Below are 18,170 nucleotides of genomic sequence, written 5' to 3'. Positions count from 1 at the left end.
AGTCTGCAGCGTTTTGTGAAACTCATTGAATAAAGTAACAGCATTCCACCAGCAGATTTTAACGATCAAGCTGAATGTATGCAGGACCCAATATGTAAATTTGTAAATTAATATAAAGGCCCTAAGTTTGGCTTGGAAACATATGGGTAGTTAAAAGTTTTTTCCTTATTCCTGATTGGACTCAAACATCTGGGCAACAGGTGGCCCATTCATCATCATCATCATTATTATTATTATTACAGTGGTAAAGGTAAAGGTACCCCTGCCCGTACGGGCCAGTCGTGTCCGACTCTAGGGTTGTGCGCCCATCTCACTTAAGAGGCCGGGGGCCAGCGCTGTCCGGAGACACTTCCGGGTCACGTGGCCAGCGTGGCGAAGCTGCTCTGGCGAGCCAGCACCAGCGCAGCACACGGAAACGCCGTTTACCTTCCCGCTATAAAGCGGTACCTATTTATCTACTTGCACTTACGGGTGCTTTCGAACTGCTAGGTGGGCAGGCGCAGGGACCGAGCAACGGGCGCGCACCCCGCCGCGGGGATTCGAACTGCTGACCTGGCGATCGGCAAGTCCTAGGCACTGAGGTTTTACCTACAGCGCCACCCGTGTCCCATTTTACAGTGATACCTCGGGTTAAATACTTAATTCGTTCTGAATGTCCGTTCTTAACCTGAAACTGTTCTTAACCTGAAGCACCACTTTAGCTAATGGGGCCTCCCACTGCTGCCACGCCGCCGGAGCACGATTTCTGTTCTCATCCTGAAGCAAAGTTCTTAACCTGAAGCACTATTTCTGGGTTAGCGGAGTCTGTAACCTGAAGCGTATGTAACCTGAAGCGTATGTAACCTGAGGTACCACTGTATTATTATTATTATTATTATTATTATTATTATTATTATTATTAACATTTGTTTATTCACAACAGAAAAATAGAAAACGAGACTACAAAATACACAATAAAACAAAAACAAACCAATAATCCCCTCCCATAAAAACACTTAAAAAGTCTCTTTCTCTCTTTCTCTTTTGTTTGTGTGTTGTTATGTTTTATTTCTAATGTTTTATGATTTTTTTGTGCAGTGAAGAATTCAATAAAAAGATATTTTTTTAAAAAAAAAAAGTCATAGAATGTTAATCAGCCAAACTCCTGGTTGAAGAGAAACGTTTTCGCCGGATGCCTAGGGAAGGGCTCCCTGGTCAGAGCATCCCACAAATGGAGTCACCAGAGAGAAGGCCCATTCTTGTGTTGCCACACTCCACTTGTGGAAGAGGCGCACAAAGAAGGGCCTCAGAAGCTGATCTCAGGGTCCTTCATATGGGGAGAGACGGTCCTTGAAGTATTATGGTCCTGAGCTGTTTATAGGTCAACAACACTTTTAACTGTAGACATTAACAGGGTAAAGGTAAAGTAAAGGGACCCCTGACCGTTAGGTCCAGTCGTGATCGACTGTGGGGTTGCGGCGCTCATCTCGCTTTATTGGCCGAGGGAGCCGGCGTACAGCTTCCGGGTCATGTGGCCAGCATGACTAAGCCGCTTCTGGCGAACCAGAGCAGTGCACGGTTTACCTTCCCGCCGGAGCGATAACTATTTATCTACTTGCACTTTGACGTGCTTTTGAACTGCTAGGTTGGCAGGAGCAGGGACCGAGCAACGGGAGCTCACCCGTCGCGGGGATTCGAACCGCCGACCTTCTGATCGGCAAGTCCTAGGCTCTGTGGTTTAACCCACAGCGCCACCCGTGTCCCTTATTAACAGGGTAGTGCAGAGGAATATCAGGGAAGGCTGAGTATGTCTCAAGTTCCCACCCGCCCCAAATCACTTGGGTTGACCAAAGTCTTGTGTGATCAGAGTCAAGTGAAGGGAGTTTAGGCTCACCTGTCAGCAGCGGTCAGGGCACCCAGTTTTTCCTCGCCAGGCAGAGGAGGCGTGGGGTCATCTAGGATCTGCTGAAACTGTGCCTGAAGTTCGCGTGGGCGCATCAGCCTCCCGTTGTGGTATAGCCAGACCCGGAAGAAGCGGCCAGCATGGTACACTGCAATGTGCTTGCTATCCCTCAGGTGCTGGATGGTGTCTATGGAGCAAGGAGCATCGCATCAGGAGAGTTCTGCAGCCTCAGATCAGATTCCCAGAGGACCATCCACGCCATACACTTAGGGAGACCCCTCCCAGCACCCTTAACCAGCCACAGTTCCCAGAATATCTTGGGGGGGGGGGGAGAAGCCATTTTATTAAAGTAGTATAGGAGCACTCTAAGGTGAGGGTGCGATGGTGTGGGGTGCCCCACACAATCAAAACAAGGCTGAAGCTGGTGCCTGGTTTCCTCTTTGCAAATCCTGGTTGCCCATTTGATTTAATGTCACAAATGAGGCCTCCTGGGTGTTAAAAACACCTGTATCCAAAAAAATGGTTTGGAACCATCACAAATTGTACGTCCCCTTCCCAAAGACTGTTCCCATTCGAGTTCCTGCAAAGCGTCACCTGGCCCCAAACCCTCCTTGGGTGTAAACTTCCTTCAAGTGGGTTGCCCCCATTAACAATAACAATAATAGTATTTTTAGGCACCAGGTGAAAATGTTCCTTTTCAACCAGGCCCTTGGCTGATTAATATTCTACAGCCCTTTTTAATGTGTCTGTGGGAAAGGAGGCAAGGGTGATTGTTTTGTTGTTTCAGTTTAATTATTTACTTGTGTTTGATCTTGTATTTTATTCTGAGATCTCTTGATGAAGGGCGGTATGCAAATTTAATAAATTAGTAAAATAACAACCGCAGATAAGGAGCCGATCTGTCTGCTTGTCCCCCGTCCCAATTTTGGGGGACAGTCAAAGCAATCACTGTGGGACGTAGGGGGCCAGTGTGCCAGTTTTGTGTACGAATATTACAGATTTTAAGGATGGGCACAGAGACCTTAGGCCTAGCCTCCAGCATTTGCTCTCAGAGGGTACAGGCGCTCTGGGAGGCACCAGCTACAGCCTTGTTTGCTGAGGGACATTAATAGCATAAGAAGAGCCCTGCAGGGTCAGGCCAATAGCCCACTGCTGGCCAGCCATCTGCTCTCACCATGGCTGACCAGAGGCCCAAGGGAAGCCCAGAAGAAGGCAGGCCCCAGTGCAACAGTATTTTCCCCACTTGTAATTCCCAGTGGCTGGTAGGCAGCCGAGGGAGAACATAGCCTAATCTGGCTAATCTTCGTTTTACTGTTTCTAGACGGCATTAGAGAATCACCACCCTGGCACCCAATGTTGGCAGACTATTCCCAGGCCAGATTCTTCCACCCTAAAATTCCACTCGGTGATCTATTCTAATGCCACCTGCTTCAGTGCCACCCATTCTGACTCGGGTCTCCCATCTACCAACTCTGTCTTCTACAACTTTGCCTACACAAAAGTCCTGGGAGAGTTCTCCCCAACTTAGAACCATAGAATTGTAGAGTTGGAAGGGACCGCAAGGGTCATCTAGTCCAACCCCCTGCAATACAGGAATCTTTTTGCCTAACGTGGGGCTCGAACCCGCAACCCTGAGATTATGGGTCTCCTGCTCTACTGACGGAGCAACCTAAAAGAGGTGGAACATTCTTGCCCTTTGAAATCACCTCTGCTGCTTGGCCCAAGGTGGGCAACGGAAGACATTGCCCTGCATCTGTTTTCCCATCCCCAGGAGGTTAACTAAATTCCCTTCTCCTTGTAAAAAGTAAAGTAAAGAATCCCTGGATGGTTACATCCAGTCAAAGGCGACTATGGGGCTAAATCACTTCTGGCGCAATGGAACACTGTGACGGAAGCCAGAGCACACAGAAACACTGTTTACCTTCCCGCCACAGTGGTACCTATTTATTTACTTGTACCGGCATACTTTCAAACTGCTAGGTTGGCAGGAGCTGGGCCAGAGCAACGGGAGCTCACCCCGTCGTGGGGATTCAAACTGTTGACCTTCTGAACGGCAAGCCCGAGAGGCTCGGTGGTTTAGACCACAGCGCCACCCGCATCCCTTCTTGTAACAGTTAAGGTTACAGAGAGGGTTAAATAGGAAATGTGAGTGCTTCTCAGCACCACAGGTAACAATGAGTGTGGATACTTTGGGGTGATGATGTCAGGGAAGGGAAGGGAAGGGTTGCGAGAGCATCCTACCTCCCTCCATGCCTGGGACACGGGTTGTATTAAACATGCGTTCGTACTGAGCTGAGCACATGGGAAGGCCGCCTTGAATCATCAGCTGGAGAGGCATGGGAAGCGAAGAGAGAGAAAGAGAGAGATTGAGGAGGAGATGCGCCAGCCAAATGACTTGGGGAAGAAAGAAAGAAAAATAAGGAGGGCAACCATCAGCTTTGAGCAACATTGAAAGTCCTTCTGACACGGAACTGAACCGGGTAGGCAAAGCTCAGATTGCAAATTCCAGGGTGGCATCCCTGATTTTGTAACCCACAGGCTGCAGGCAAGACAGGGTGCAATAGATCCTTGCTGTAAGAAGGAGCGAGAGAAAGACTGTAGTGACCGCCAGACCAAAGAACTTCAAAATCCAGTAAGAAGTTCTGAAATCCCAGAAATACCAAGTGTTGGAAAAAGGTGTTAGGACCTGGACTAGGTCAGAAAACCCACCAAGAGACACCATGAAGCAGACTCGCCCTGCAAAAGGCCCCACAGTGGGTGTGGGGGTGGAGTGTTTCATAATACTCCCTGATTCACTTACCCTTCCCCACCCCAGGCAACCGGGTGGTATTGAAGAGACGTTCCCATTGGGCCGCACAGAGGGGGATGAAGGAATTTGGGGTGATGTTCTGTTTTCAGAGGGGAGGCAAGCTCAGGTTTAGATGAAGGGGTTAGGGAACCAAACATGGAAGAGATCTGCGGTTATTTTTAAGACACTCAGTGAACCTAGCTTGGTTGGGGAACTTAACAAAAAATTAAAAATCCAGACGTAAATACATTTCTTAAAAGGAGGGCTGGAATTATAAAACATGTGGGAATTCCAGGCCAGATAATAAGAAAGAGGAAACTGCAAATGGATTTGATATCCCGCTTTATCACTACCCTGAGGAGTCTCAAAGCAGCTAACAATCTCCTTTCCCTTCCTCCCCCACAACAAACACTCTGTGAAGTGAGTGGGGCTGAGAGACTTCAGAGAACTGTGACTCGCCTAAAGTCACCCAGCAGCTGCATGTGGAGGAGCGGAGACGTGAACCCGGTTCCCCAGATTACGAGACTACCGCTCTTAACCACTACACCACACTGGCTCTAGTAGCATGACTGGCAAGCAGACCATGGTACACAGCACCTAGGGCAAAGCTTGCTCTCTACCCAGGTGGGAAACCTCAGGCATAATACTGGCAGCTTTGGGTTCATGTATAAGCCGGTCACCTCCAGCCCTGCCCTCACCAAGTAGCCTCTTTGCCTTGTTTCTGTGCTGTCTGCTTCCAAAAGACCAAAGCAAGCACAGTAGAGAAGAGTGCTGGACTTAAGGGTCAACGCAAAACACTCACGGTGGAGGGAATCTGCTTCGCTTCAAGTTTTGTTTTTACTTTTCGGCAGCTGTCGGAGCTCCATTTTGCACCAGATCGGGAGCACTGGAGGGAGGGTGTTTTGTCCTCCCCTGCCCCCCACCATGCTGCCAATCAAGATTAGACCTCAAAGTTGCTATTAGGTCTATGGTGAGGCAATGGTGTAGGACAGGCATAGGCAAACTCAGCCCTCCAGATGTTTTTGGGACTACAACTCCCATCATCCCTGACCACTGGTCCTGTTAGCTAGGGATGATGGGAGTTGTAGTCCCGAAACATCTGGAGGGCCGAGTTTGCCTATGCCTGGTGTAGGAATACGGGTTCCTTTATCCCAGGGGTGGGGAAGCACAGGCCCAGGGGCTGAATGTGGCCCTCCAGGACACACTATCTCGCTCTCTGAACTTTCCCCAGGCCACACTCCTTGCTGGCCCTGCTTCAATCCCCTGAGTGTTTTGACTTGGCTAGACCACATCCTTGAACTCTAATGCCTTTTGCTTCTCCAGAGGAAGGATAGAGAATGCTGCGTGCAGAAGGTAAAATTTGCATATGTTGTCCTGCCCACTTTTGCTTCTGGCCCTGCCCACCTATCACATACGGCCCTTGGGGGGCTGCCCAGAATGGCATTAGAGCTCCCAAGCTGGAAGGGTACCCCATACGGACTGTATGCCCAGTGCCTTTTGCAAGTCACTGTCTCTCAGCTCAGCTTAACTCACAGGATCCACATCCTGAGCTCCTTGAAAAACGGGTGGGATGCAAGAATATAAAATAAAGAGCAACTGTTGCTATGCCATAGCCAGCAACGCTGGTGTTTGCCAGCCCAGTAGTCTTAGTCCATCCTGCCAAGCCAACAAAACATTCTATATCTACACTTTGCCACGCCTCAAGTTCTTGCCTTTGATCCTGCTTGCTCCTTTTGCAAGCTCAGCCACTCACAGCATTGGGCCAGGAAGAGAAAACAATGAGAGGGAGCCGATTGCATTCCATTGCAATGTAAGGTGCAATTTAATGCAGGCGAAGGGTGGTTTATCAAAGTGAAGTGCACTAGCAATAAAAGCACCCTTGTACCACTTTAATGGCCACAGCTCCCCCCAGAGCATCCTGGGAACTGTAGTTAGTTGAGGTTCTCCTAACCACTCTTAGCACCATTTAAAAACTACAGTTCCCAGAATTCTTTGGAGGAGGCTACGACTGTTGCAGTGCTAGAAGAGTGCTTCAAAGGTATGGGTGTGGTCTGGGTTTATACAGCTACACTAGCCAGCTAGGCATCTGCTATGCTTCTATCCTACACACACAAACACACCCCAACAAGTTGACAACAACCCCAGTCGTCCTACTTCTCAATCTGACTTCCAGTTCCCCATTTAGGGAGAGGGAGTTCACACTACCTACTGGCTGTGCCCTCCCATCCCATCATATACTTTGATCTCACTTACCGGTTTGATCTCTTCCCGAGTGAGTTTCCGTCGGTACAGCAACATGGCGTAGACGAGATTCCCAGCACGAGCTGCCTGGATCGGGGTTGGGGTTACGTAAATGAAATCCTAAAAAAAAAAATGGTACACAGAAAGTTAAATTCACAGCGTGTTATATACATTGAAGGAAAATTCTATGAAAATGATGTAGCGTTGGTATTTAACTCCCAGTAAATTAGCAAAAATTAATAAAACGGGGTCAAATGTATGCTGGAAATGTAAGGAAAAAGAAGGCATCTTTTATCATACGTGGTGGAAACATAAGGTAGTAAAAGAATTTTGGGAAATGATATATAATGAGTTGGGGTTAAAATAACCTTAAAAACCCGAAGCCTTTCTTTTAGGAATTCAAGGTGCTGAAATCTCAATGGAGCAAAAAAAATTATTTATGTATGCGACCATGGCTGTGTGGATGTTATTGGCCCAGAGATGGAAATAAGTCCCGACCAAAGAAGAATGGCAGATCAAATTAACGGATTATGCCGGAATGGCTAAAATGACCGGAAAAATCAGAAATCAGGAAGACCAAAATTTTAATAATGAATGGGGGGAATTTGTAATTTATCTTAAAGACCATTGTAAACAGTTAAAATCATTAGTAGGATTGGAATATCACTTGTACAGTGGTACCTCTGGTTAAGAACTATAATTCGTTCCGGAGATCCGTTCTTAACCTGAAACTGTTCTTAACCTGAGGTACCACTTTAGCTAATGGGGCCTGCCGCCGCATCGATGCTGCGCGATTTCTGTTCTCATCCTGAAGCAAAGTTCTTAACCCAAGGTACTATTTCTGGGTTGGCGGAGTCTGTAACCTGAAGCGTCTGTAACCCGAGGTACCACTGTAGTTTAATGGTGAATTTTGGAGACAATGGAGAGATAAAAGATTTGGATTATTATAAAAGATGCAGGAGGAAATGATTAACAAAGAGGCCCACAAAGGGCAAGAGATTCCTTGGAATTTTGTTTTTATGTTGCATGCTGGACTGTAAAATTTTAATCTGAAAAACCAAATAAATAAATATTTTTTTTTAAAAAATGGTACGCAGAAAGTGTGTGTGTGTGTGTGTGTGTGTGTGTGTGTGTCAGCAGAGACTAAAGAGAGGCACCCCTCCCCTCCCCTCCCAAAAACATTCTTCTCCCAGTGTCTTGAAACTCACCATGCCATAATAGTTGCTATTCACCATCAGGGGACCTCGGCTACGGAGATAGACGTACTCTTCCCACCAGTCGCTCACCTGGGCAAGGTATGAGGTTCGAAAAGGAGAATTAAAAAGACCCACACGTTCTCCATGGGCAGCACAACACAGCTGAAGGAGCTGCCACCACCCCGCCCCGAAATCCCATTTTAGGGGCCACTCACATAGTTAGATGCCCACCAAGACTTAAGTTTCAGGTACCACTGCAAGCGCGGCCCCAGGGTCCGTTCAAAGTCACGGGCCAGACCCGCCATCCGCTGGAACTCTGCATCTGTTTTCAGGGGTCGTACGGACTCGAGAAACTAGTGGGGTGAGAGAATTATGGGATTAGAAGGAGGCCGTGTTCGGTATGGGTTCTGCAATTGCTCTTGCTCACAGCCTCACTTTCTAGAGAGAACAACGGCTGTCGTGCGTTGCTTGCTCTTGGGCAATCCTCTGCAAAGGCCCTTTCAACAGGAAAACCCCATAGAACTGAAAACCGAGGTCCCCGTGAATGTGCGGCCATTCAAAGAAGATTGGCGGATGAAATTGATGGACTATGCAGAATTAGACAAACTAACAGGAAGAATTTGAAACCTGCCAGACCAGAGATTCACAGAAGATTGGTGTAAATTTACGGACTATTTGAAAAGTAATTTTGATGACCAGATTACATTTGTAGGTTTGCAAGAAGTTTTGTGAGGTGAATAATTTGAATCATTGCATAATTGGATAAAAAGGAAGACGTTAGTTAAGATAATTAAAGGCAATATGAATTTAAGAAATGCAGAAGAAATGATAAAAATGGGGGTCATCAGAGGTGCTGATGGAAGTCCAAAAAGATTGTATAGGATGTGAAACTTTGTGGTATGTATGACAATTAATATGTTTTAAAATGAATAAAAATTATTTAAAAAGAAAAAAAAAGAATGTGCGGCCATTCAGAGAGAGGGAAAAGGAATGCAGAGGCTTCATATCAGAAAGCACCCAAACCAGGCACCTGCAAACTCAGCCCTCCAGATGTTTTGGGACTACAATTCCCATCATCCCTGACCATTGGACCTGTTAGCTAGGGATGATGGGAGTTGTAGTCCCAAAACATCTGGAGGGCCGAGTTTGCGGGTGCCTGATCCAAATGTTCAATCCTCCACTTTCAGCCTGATGTGCTAGGAAAGCAGCGGCAGATACAAATTTTTTTGCATCCTCGAATCACAGCAGGAAAGGAAAAAAAAAACCAGACTCACCCTCTGCATGGTGTCCTTGAGGGCTGGAACAGGCAAGCGAGGCAGCGAGGCTTGGTAGCTGTATAGCATGGGTTTCCGCCCAGCAAAGATTTTCACCAAAGCCTGTGATGGGGGGGGGGGGGGAGAAAGAATGCACTTTATACTACTGTGTTACGGATTTGTGAGTGTCCTTGAGTTTCCTTGGGGAAATTGGGTGAGATTAAAAAAAGGAAAAAGGGGGGAAATGTGGAGCCACAAAGTCTGAAAGAGGATTCTTTGAACATAATTAGAATTCTCCCTACTATCAGGACCTAAATGCACTCAGCGGAGAATGCTTAGAATCCTCCTTTTTTTCCCTTCCCAAAAAGAATTTTATTGAAACTCAGAGCAAATGAACCAAGTCTGCATTTAGAAGAACGTGTTTGGTCTCTTGCTGGTGAAGCGTGCCTTATGTTGACAACAGAGAGAACTTGATTTTGGAATCATGGCAGAGGGAACTTGATTTTGGCAGAGGGAACTTGATTTGGGAATCATGGAACTGCTTGACAGCTGGCCTGCTGCACTTGCTAGCAGCAATCTCTTCAACCTTCATGATCTGAACTGAGTGAGCACAAGCTCTGTGACGGGCTCCCATATTGTGAATGCACTGTGTAACAGCTATGAGTTCCGCTACGAGAATCATAGCGCAGCCAGATACCAAAATTTTCCACCTTCAATGGAGCCTTCTCCAAAACCTGTCCACTGTACACAATTTCCCCAGAAGATTTCTTCTTCAGCTGAGACACAAAGTAATAGAAAAGGGACTTTGCAACAACATGATTAGGAGCAAAGATGCGCATACGATAGAGAGGTTGTGTTGGGCACTTAGGAGTGGGGAGGCATCTCCCAACTGCTTTGGTGCCCAACGCCTTCATGGCGCTGCCTCTCTCGCTGCCACCCAGGAAAAAACGCTTAGAATCCTCCTTGAAATCGCCCCACTCCATGCATTAAGTCCGGGGTGGAGCTAGTAGAGACAGAGACTCTAGGAGTGGGGCTGAGGCATGCAGCCTCTCCACCCATGATGTACCGTATTTTTCGCTATATAGGACGCACTTTTTCCCCTCTAAAAATGAAGGGGAAATATGTGTGCGTCCTATGGAGCGAATGCAGACTTTCGCTGTAGCCTGGAGAGCGAGAGGGGTCGGTGCGCACCAACCCCTCTCGCTCTCCAGACTTCAGGCAGCTATCCGCAAGCCTTTGGAGCCCGGCGGGAGTTCCCGCTGCACCCGGAAGGCTTGCGGATAGCTGCCTGTTCTGGGAGCTGGGGTCGGGGGAAGGTTGGGCTTCCCCCGCCCACAGCCCCACGGCTAAAAACGAAGCCAAGACAGCAAGCGGGATCCATCCCACTCGCTGTCTTGGCTTCTGCCAAAGTCGCACGCAGCCTCTCCTGGGTGGAGAGGTTGTGCATGGCTAAAGAGGAAGCCAAGACAGCCAGCAGGATGGATCCCACTCGCTGTCTTGGCTTCTATGCTCTTTGAGGGGGGAAATAAAAAAAAAATTCTTTATTAAGTGAGTGGGGCTGAGAGACTTCAGAGAAGTGTGACTAGCCCAAGGTCACCCAGCAGCTGCATGTGGAGGAGGAGGAAAGCAAACCCAGTTCACCAGATTACAAGTCCACCGCTCTTAACCACTACACCGAGCAGGCAGAAATCATGATGCAGGAAAAACCATGAAGCCAGCCAATGCCTCTACATAGCTCCATCCTTATTTCGTACACTGTGACATATCGGTTTAGCTGGTGATCTACCACAATGTTGAAAACCAGATATCGCCCAGCCCTACGCCACATGCTCCCTTCTCTCAGCCTGTTTCCCAATAGTGCACCTTCTTCTGCGATACATACCAGCCAGATTTTGGTGGTGTTGGACATCTTGCCGTGCTCCTCAAAGATCCAGCCATGGTAGCACAGCAGCATCTTGAGAATGCTACGCATGGTCACGATGAGGGCCAGCCATAGCCCTGTGGAAAAAGCCAGGGCACTGAGGACTGTCAGGCCTTGATCTGACAGGTAGTCACTGAGGACAACATGGTGGGGAAGGGGAGGAAGAGAGAGGGAGAGGGAGAAAAACGTACAGGCCTTAAAATTAAAACAATCAATTTCCCAAGAGAAGAAAACCTAATTCTGTCTTCTAGTCTGATGTCTCCAAACTAACACACATGCACACAAACGCTTAAGGGTTTAAAATGTGGACTTGCTGTTTTAAACTCAAGGTCTGTCTCGGCAAGTCATCTCTCTCCAAAAGCCACCAATCAAATGCCCCCTCTCTGTAAATATGGATATTCCATCATGTTAATGCAAGACAGAACTATCCTCCATATGTTTTTCTAAAGTCATCCAACAAGGGGCCATGAAGTAATGTACTTTCCAAAGCCTGCTGCCAATCAGAGATGTTATCCCCTTAAAGAGAACCATAGGTCATACATCCTTACATGAGTCAGGCCCTCTTTAGGCTTGAGGCTGATTCCATGGTACCATGGCTGGAACATGTGGGGCGATCCTATTCAGGCATAAAAATCCCTTCACGTGTTCACACTGAACACCTCAATAGGACTCTTTTGTCACTAGAAAATTGTCTCCCAACCACAACACCTCTGGCCAAAAGGACCCTGGCAGTAGCCAAGTGTTTCTGACCTGAGGACAACTTCCAGAATCAACCAAATGCACTCTCCCCAATGTGTTTGATGCGGACACATCCCTGGACTGTGTTTGAGAGTGGTTTTGAAGCAACCCTCCAAGAAAACCATTTAAAATAACATGGAGCCATGATTTCCCACTATGTGAATAAGCCACAGCAAGCCTCGAATTTGTAGGCTCCCCAGTCTTCCTCTCTCATTCTCCAGGAGAAGGAGTTTGGAAGCACCTACTTCCAATTTTAAACAAACCATAGTGCCCCATCATGTCTAAACCCAGAGAAATGTAGTTTGTTTAAACAATGTTTTCAGGACAAGATGGGAAGTGAGTCCACAGTTTGATTCTGGGTAGTTCTTGTAAGTGTGAACAAACCACAGTTCTCGTAACTTCAGAGGCCACCATAAACAAGGGTTTGTCTAAAAGCAAAGGCTTCCCATTTCCTCCTCATTGGCTTGAAAGGTGACAAGAGGGGTTGGAGAATTCACACGAGCCTGAGATGTGCTGCCGCCTGTTCTCGTAGCAGGAAACCATTATTTCACAGAATGTATGAAAATCAGGCCTTAGTTTTAGTCTCCTTCCCCCTCATTGATTCATCCGCAACTTCCACCCTTCTCCCTTCCCATTTCCCATCTCCATACCTGACTGGCAGGTGTTCCTTGATCTTTCCAATCATGCCCATGGAGGGGTCAAGTCGAGAGTACTGGGTTACTAAGATGGCAGTAACCATGAACAGCCAACTGGATGGGCTGGCAGGATACACTCCAGTCACAAAACTGTTCTGTTAGGGGAGGTCACAAAAAGATGAATGTGAACAGATTGCTGCTATCGTCATGAGTCAAATCTTCTGTAGTTTTGAAGGCACATTGCCCTTTCTTTGGAAAATATGGTACACGGACTGAACTTTGCCCAGTTCCCTAAACTGCCCACTCACTTCTTTTCCCTCAAACACTTGGCAAAACTGCTGGTGTGCACTTTTTCTTGAAGAAGCAGTGTGGATTTGTGGAGAGCAGGAAGGCTATACTTGACAACATAGGTATTTCAACCTTAAAAATCAACCAACACATTGTTTTCTCAGAATGTAAGCTGCATTGGATGTGCTTTGAACTGTTGGATGCTGATTAACGGTGCCTGTTGCTTATAACAAATTAAACAGGTCCCAACATTTTATAAGCTGGCTCTCTCATTTTTGCTCCGAGCAACCCACCCCCAATTTCTAAGCTACATCTCAGCATCAAACATCTTTTTACACAAGGGCTCTGTTTGCATGTCCTTCACATTAAACCATAGTTAGGAACAAACCATAGTCTTAACAAGTACAAGCAAGCTGCTCATTAGTACCAGCTTCTGTCTTTGCTGTACTGGGAGGGAAACAAACTAAATTGTGGTTTAGTATGATGTTCAAATCAGGTAACTGAACTGCTTAGATCACCTGCTGAGTTCATGATGGAGATGAGATTTTAACAAGGACCTCCTAATTCATAGCTCTCTTTTATCCTTACAACAGCCCTGTATGTCATTGTCCCTCCATAATAAAAATGGAGACAGCATCTTCACAAGGATACCCAATAAATTTATGGATTATTGACTAAAAAGAAACAGGTTGTCAATGTTATTGAACCTTAATTATTGAAGAACAAGCACCGTGATCTCTTTGGGTGGGGGGCACTTGGGCACTCTCCACTCTATGTTAAACCCTTGACTTAAGGGTTAGTTCTAAAATGGCTCCCAGAACCGCCTGTTCTGATTTGGCCAAACAAACTTTCATTCGCACCATACCCTGAACCTACTGGACTCAAGTCCTTTCTGATAACCTGGGAGGCCTTACTCTCATGTCTAACCCAGGACTCCAACTGCCTTGGCTTCCCTAGATTACAGTTGAATTCTTCCTAAGGCTCCAACGTGGAAGGGTTGGGTTCCCAAGAGTAAACTAAGTGCTGGGCTCTCAAGACATGAATGTCACCGAATCGTAGAATTGCAGAGTTGGAAGGGACCAAGAGAGTCATCTAGTCCAACCCTCTGCAATACAGGAATCTTTTTGCCCAACACAAGGCCAGAACCTATGACTGTCTCATGCTCTACCAACGGAGCTATCCCTCAGGTACAAATTAATTCCAGAGCATTTTGAGCAGGTGCTCGTTGTTAAGTTGTGGGTGAACATATCAGACGACACAGTGATTCTTCAAACAGCTCTTGTTTATTCACAGGCCAGAACAGAACTGAACTGAAGGGTTCAGCCAGCCTGCTTATATAGAGCTCCAGTACAACGTAACTGTAACACCTTTCTGTAACTATCCAATCACTGAACGTCACTTTCAATCCCTTATTTGCATATGTGGACTGAACTATCTACAGTATCCCCCTGCTGGCCCAGGGTGAGAACTTCAGTACATAACACTCGTTATCCCTATCTTACCCGCAACTGGTTGAATTTCTTCTTCCAGGACCGCAGGCCTGAGAGGTAAACCTCCTTGAGGGCTGCATGGCTCAGCTGTAGGTCGATACCCTCTGGAGAGACCGTGAATTGGAACGCCACAGCCTGGTGAGCCTCCGCCATCTTGGGAGGGTGCTAGCTTGTTGGCTAAGAGAAGAGAGAGAATGAGAGGATGAACACATCCCTTTAAATCTCTACTGAAAACCCCTCAGATTTATACATTGACAATTATTATTTATACCCTGCCTTCCACCCCCACCCCTCCAACAGGGACTGAAGGTGGCTTACACATAAAAGGCAGAAAGGTATTGTGCCAGTAGTTAAAATGGCACAAAACAGCACTAGGTGGTGGACTGCATTCTGGGGACTTGGAATATCCTCCACTAGTATCGCAGTTTTACCTGGCAAAAGGCTGACATCACAATGACAAAGGTGAGTGTCATTGTGTATTTGGCTGAGACCTGGCCAAACAGATAGCAAAGATTTGGTGCGAGCTCTGGGAGAAGCCTTGTGTTGCCTATGTTCCCTCGCTATAAATGAAGAACTTGAGGAGGTGTGAAAGAAAGATGGGTCTTCTCTGTGGTGGCACCGCAGTTATGGATAACGCTCCCTATAGGATCCTTGCTTGTCACCTTCGCTTTAGTCGTTCTGGAACTGGCAGTTTGAATGTGCACAACAGGGTGAGCTCCCGTTGCTCTGTTCCAGCTCCTGCCGACTAAGCAGTTTGAAAGCACGCCAGTGCAAGTAGATAAATAGGTACCACTGCGGCAGGAAGGTAAACAGCGTTTCTGTTCTCTCTGGCTTCCGTCAAGGTGTTCTGTTGCGCCAGAAGCAGTTTAGTCATACTGGCTAAATGACCCGGAAAGCTGTCTGTGGACAAACACCAGCTCCCTCGGCCTGAAAGCGAGATGAGCGTTGCACCACATAGTCGCCTTTGACTGGACTTAACCGTCCAGGGGTCCTTTACTTTTTTACCTTTACCTTCTGGTACTAGGTGAATACCTTTTTTATTTTCTCAGGCTTTTAAATCTTGAAATTGTCTAGTAAATTATAGGATTGGACTAGGACCTGGGACACCAGGTCTCTACTCGGCCATGAAGCTCACTGGGTGACCTTGAGCCAGTCACCATCTCTTAGCCTAACCTACCTCACAGGGTTGTTGTGAGTATGAAATGGGGAGAACCATGTACACCACCTTGAGATCCTTGTGAGGTAAAAGTGGTATATAAATGCAATAAGTAATAAAATAATAATAGATGTTTTGATATTTCTGAAGTTTGTCTTTGCTTCTACTTTTGTTTGATACTCTGCTGCTGTTTTTATGCTGTATTTAGATTTTATGGCTTCGCCTTTTTAATGTATGCTTTATTTCCACTGTTAGCCACCCAGAGCATATACACTGAGTAAATAAACAATAAATTATTATTATTATTTCCCAATTTGAGTTGAAGGGATATTTATTTTGCTACCAGCTTTAATTATTTTGCCACCAGCTTTACTGCAGTTTACAACAACGGTAAAAACAATAAAATACAATGAAGGAAGTACAAGAACAGCAATGAAACCAAAAAATAAAAGCAGCAGAGAAAAGAACTAGAAAACCTTTCATCTCAAAAAGGGTTCAAAGTAGAGAAGGATAGCTTTTCTCTGGTACTCAGGGAAAATGAAGGTAGTGTCAGGCAAACACACCAAAAGAAGCACATTTTACAATTTGCACTCCACCACACAGGCCTGATTTGCACATAATGCTAAACCATGGCTTATTAAACTACATGGTGCACTGAATCATCACATACATGTTAGTGTGAACCCTGCCAGCCACTTGAGAAACCTTGGTTGTAATAAATAAACCATCCTTTAAAAAAAAGATTTAAACAGGTAACGTCGTGATATTAACCTCAAAAAAGGCAGCTGGGAAAAGGAATCTCCACAACCAAAGCAGTTCCACTGCTTCAGGCAAGAAACATCTGGAATCCCCTCCCTCCAAACCCAATACAGGTTTGGCTGCCATGACAACAGTTTTCTGTTGCCAGGGAGTTAAGGGGAGTGACAGGAGAGCCGTCAAAAGAAGGGCAATAACATCTGGCATAGTAACTCGAAAATACGTAAGTCTGAGCAGTTTTAACCCACCCCTTATGTGCGGTTTTGGGAATACTCTCCCTTGTCAATAGGAAGATACTATCCTCTTACCAGATAATCCAAAAATCTGGGCTACCAACCACAACTCTAACCATTGGCCCTCACCACCCCAACTGGCTTTCAGCTCCTTCAAATCACTACCCATCCCATTACCACATATGTTCCAGGACTAGGCTGGAGATTGGGGGGGGGCTTTCCCAGCTGTGAACAGATCGGGCGGGGGGGGCATCCCCTAAACCAGGGATTCCCAGCTGTTGTTGGATTACAATTCCCATCATCCCTGACCACTGGTCATGCTAGCTGAGGGTGATGGGGGTTGTAGTCCAACAATAGCTGGAGATCCAAGTTTGAGGAACCCTGCTGAAATATACTCGGAATCGAGTGTGAATTTCATGCTATTTATTCAGCTCGTAGTAGCAATGAATGAAACTTTCTCCAAAACGTCTAGCTATACAGTATAGACATTATTTACACAGTGGACCCTGCGTGATTGGCTAATTCCAGGCTGCTCCTGCAAGCCAATCAGACTGCTGCATTCTGGATCCTTTTGTTCTAGGATTCAGCTCAGTACATAACACCTGCCCTAAGCAGAGCTCTCAATTGGTTTATATGGTACAAAATGGCGGGTTGTGTTTTCATCCGCAACTCCAGTCGTAATATAAGGTCTGGAAGGTGTGGGTGAAGAGATGGGGAGGAAGGTAAGCTGGCTCCAGGGAAGGGCTAGGGAGCCTGTGGTCCTCTTGATGTTGGTGGACGACACCTCCCTTCCTCCCCGACCTTTGGCCATACACCTGGGGCTGATGGGAGTTGGAGTCTAACAACATCCAGAGGGCTGCAGGTTCTCCTCCCTTGACCTAGGGAAGAAAAATCCTACATGCAGCCCATGCAGCCCTCAATGGCATCTTTCAGCAACATTTGATGCCCCATACTCCCTTCCCAAAGCCTAGATAGCACTTCCCCAGCTTTGAGGAGGTGGGAGGGCTCTAGAACAAGCAGAAAGGTAATAACAGCTCACCTATTCAGGAGATCCTTTCTGTGCGTTTTATATACATTTTACACTGTTGGGCTTATCTGGAAAACGTTCTACTAAAACGCAAGGGTTTCCATTGCTGTTTTAAAGGGGTGAGCGAGATGGAGGCAGGATTCGGAGATTCAGCTCCCTCGCTGCTTGCAGCTGTGCTCCTCTACAACCTCCCATCAGCTTGCTCCCTCAGGCTGCAATGTTGCTCCCAAAAACTGTGAGGCTCTTCCCATGGGAGCTGCCATGCTGGGGTTAAGCTAGAGCATGGGTAGGCAAACTAAGGCCCGGGGGCTGGATCCGGCCCAATTGCCTTCTCAATCCGGCCCGCGGACGGTCCAGGAATCAGTGTGTTTTTACATGAGTAGAATGTGTCCTTTTATTTAAAATGCATCTCTGGGTTATTTGTGAGGCATAGGAATTTGTTCATTTTTCTCCCCAAAATATTTTCCGGCCCCCCACAGGGTCTGAGGATCAGTGGACCGGCCCCCTGCTGAAAAAGTTTGCTGATCCCTGAGCTAGAGAGATCCCAAGTGGGTCACTGCCTTGCC

At 46.8% G+C, this 18,170-nt stretch overlaps 1 protein-coding gene across 6 annotated transcripts in view; it reads right to left on the bottom strand.

Moving 5' to 3' along the window:
- CPT1C (carnitine palmitoyltransferase 1C) overlaps positions 1 to 18,170 on the bottom strand; it is a 52,859-nt gene that overhangs the window by 13,279 nt on the left and 21,410 nt on the right. For 4 of the 6 annotated variants that reach the window (XM_081883973.1, XM_081883975.1, XM_081883971.1 and 1 more), the window contains 9 exons: positions 14,445 to 14,609; positions 12,670 to 12,809; positions 11,243 to 11,414; positions 9,382 to 9,483; positions 8,323 to 8,460; positions 8,120 to 8,197; positions 6,924 to 7,031; positions 4,683 to 4,770; positions 1,874 to 2,069 (listed from right to left, as the gene is read on the bottom strand). In XM_081883973.1, coding sequence (XP_081740099.1) covers positions 1,874 to 2,069; positions 4,683 to 4,770; positions 6,924 to 7,031; positions 8,120 to 8,197; positions 8,323 to 8,460; positions 9,382 to 9,483; positions 11,243 to 11,414; positions 12,670 to 12,809; positions 14,445 to 14,585 — 1,163 coding nt within the window. In that variant the 5' untranslated portion in view covers positions 14,586 to 14,609. Of the gene's footprint in view, positions 1 to 1,873; positions 2,070 to 4,123; positions 4,209 to 4,682; positions 4,771 to 6,923; positions 7,032 to 8,119; positions 8,198 to 8,322; positions 8,461 to 9,381; positions 9,484 to 11,242; positions 11,415 to 12,669; positions 12,810 to 14,444; positions 14,610 to 14,750; positions 14,877 to 18,170 lie in introns of those variants that run through there. The other 2 variants (XM_081883972.1, XM_081883976.1) reach the window with 2 other exon arrangements.

Source organism: Podarcis melisellensis, assembly GCF_964234715.1.
Source record: "Podarcis melisellensis genome assembly, chromosome: 13".
NCBI classification, from domain to species: Eukaryota; Metazoa; Chordata; class Lepidosauria; order Squamata; family Lacertidae; genus Podarcis; species Podarcis melisellensis.
The sequence above is the reverse complement of the archived record's forward strand: the minus strand, read 5'-3'. Positions and strand labels throughout refer to the sequence as shown.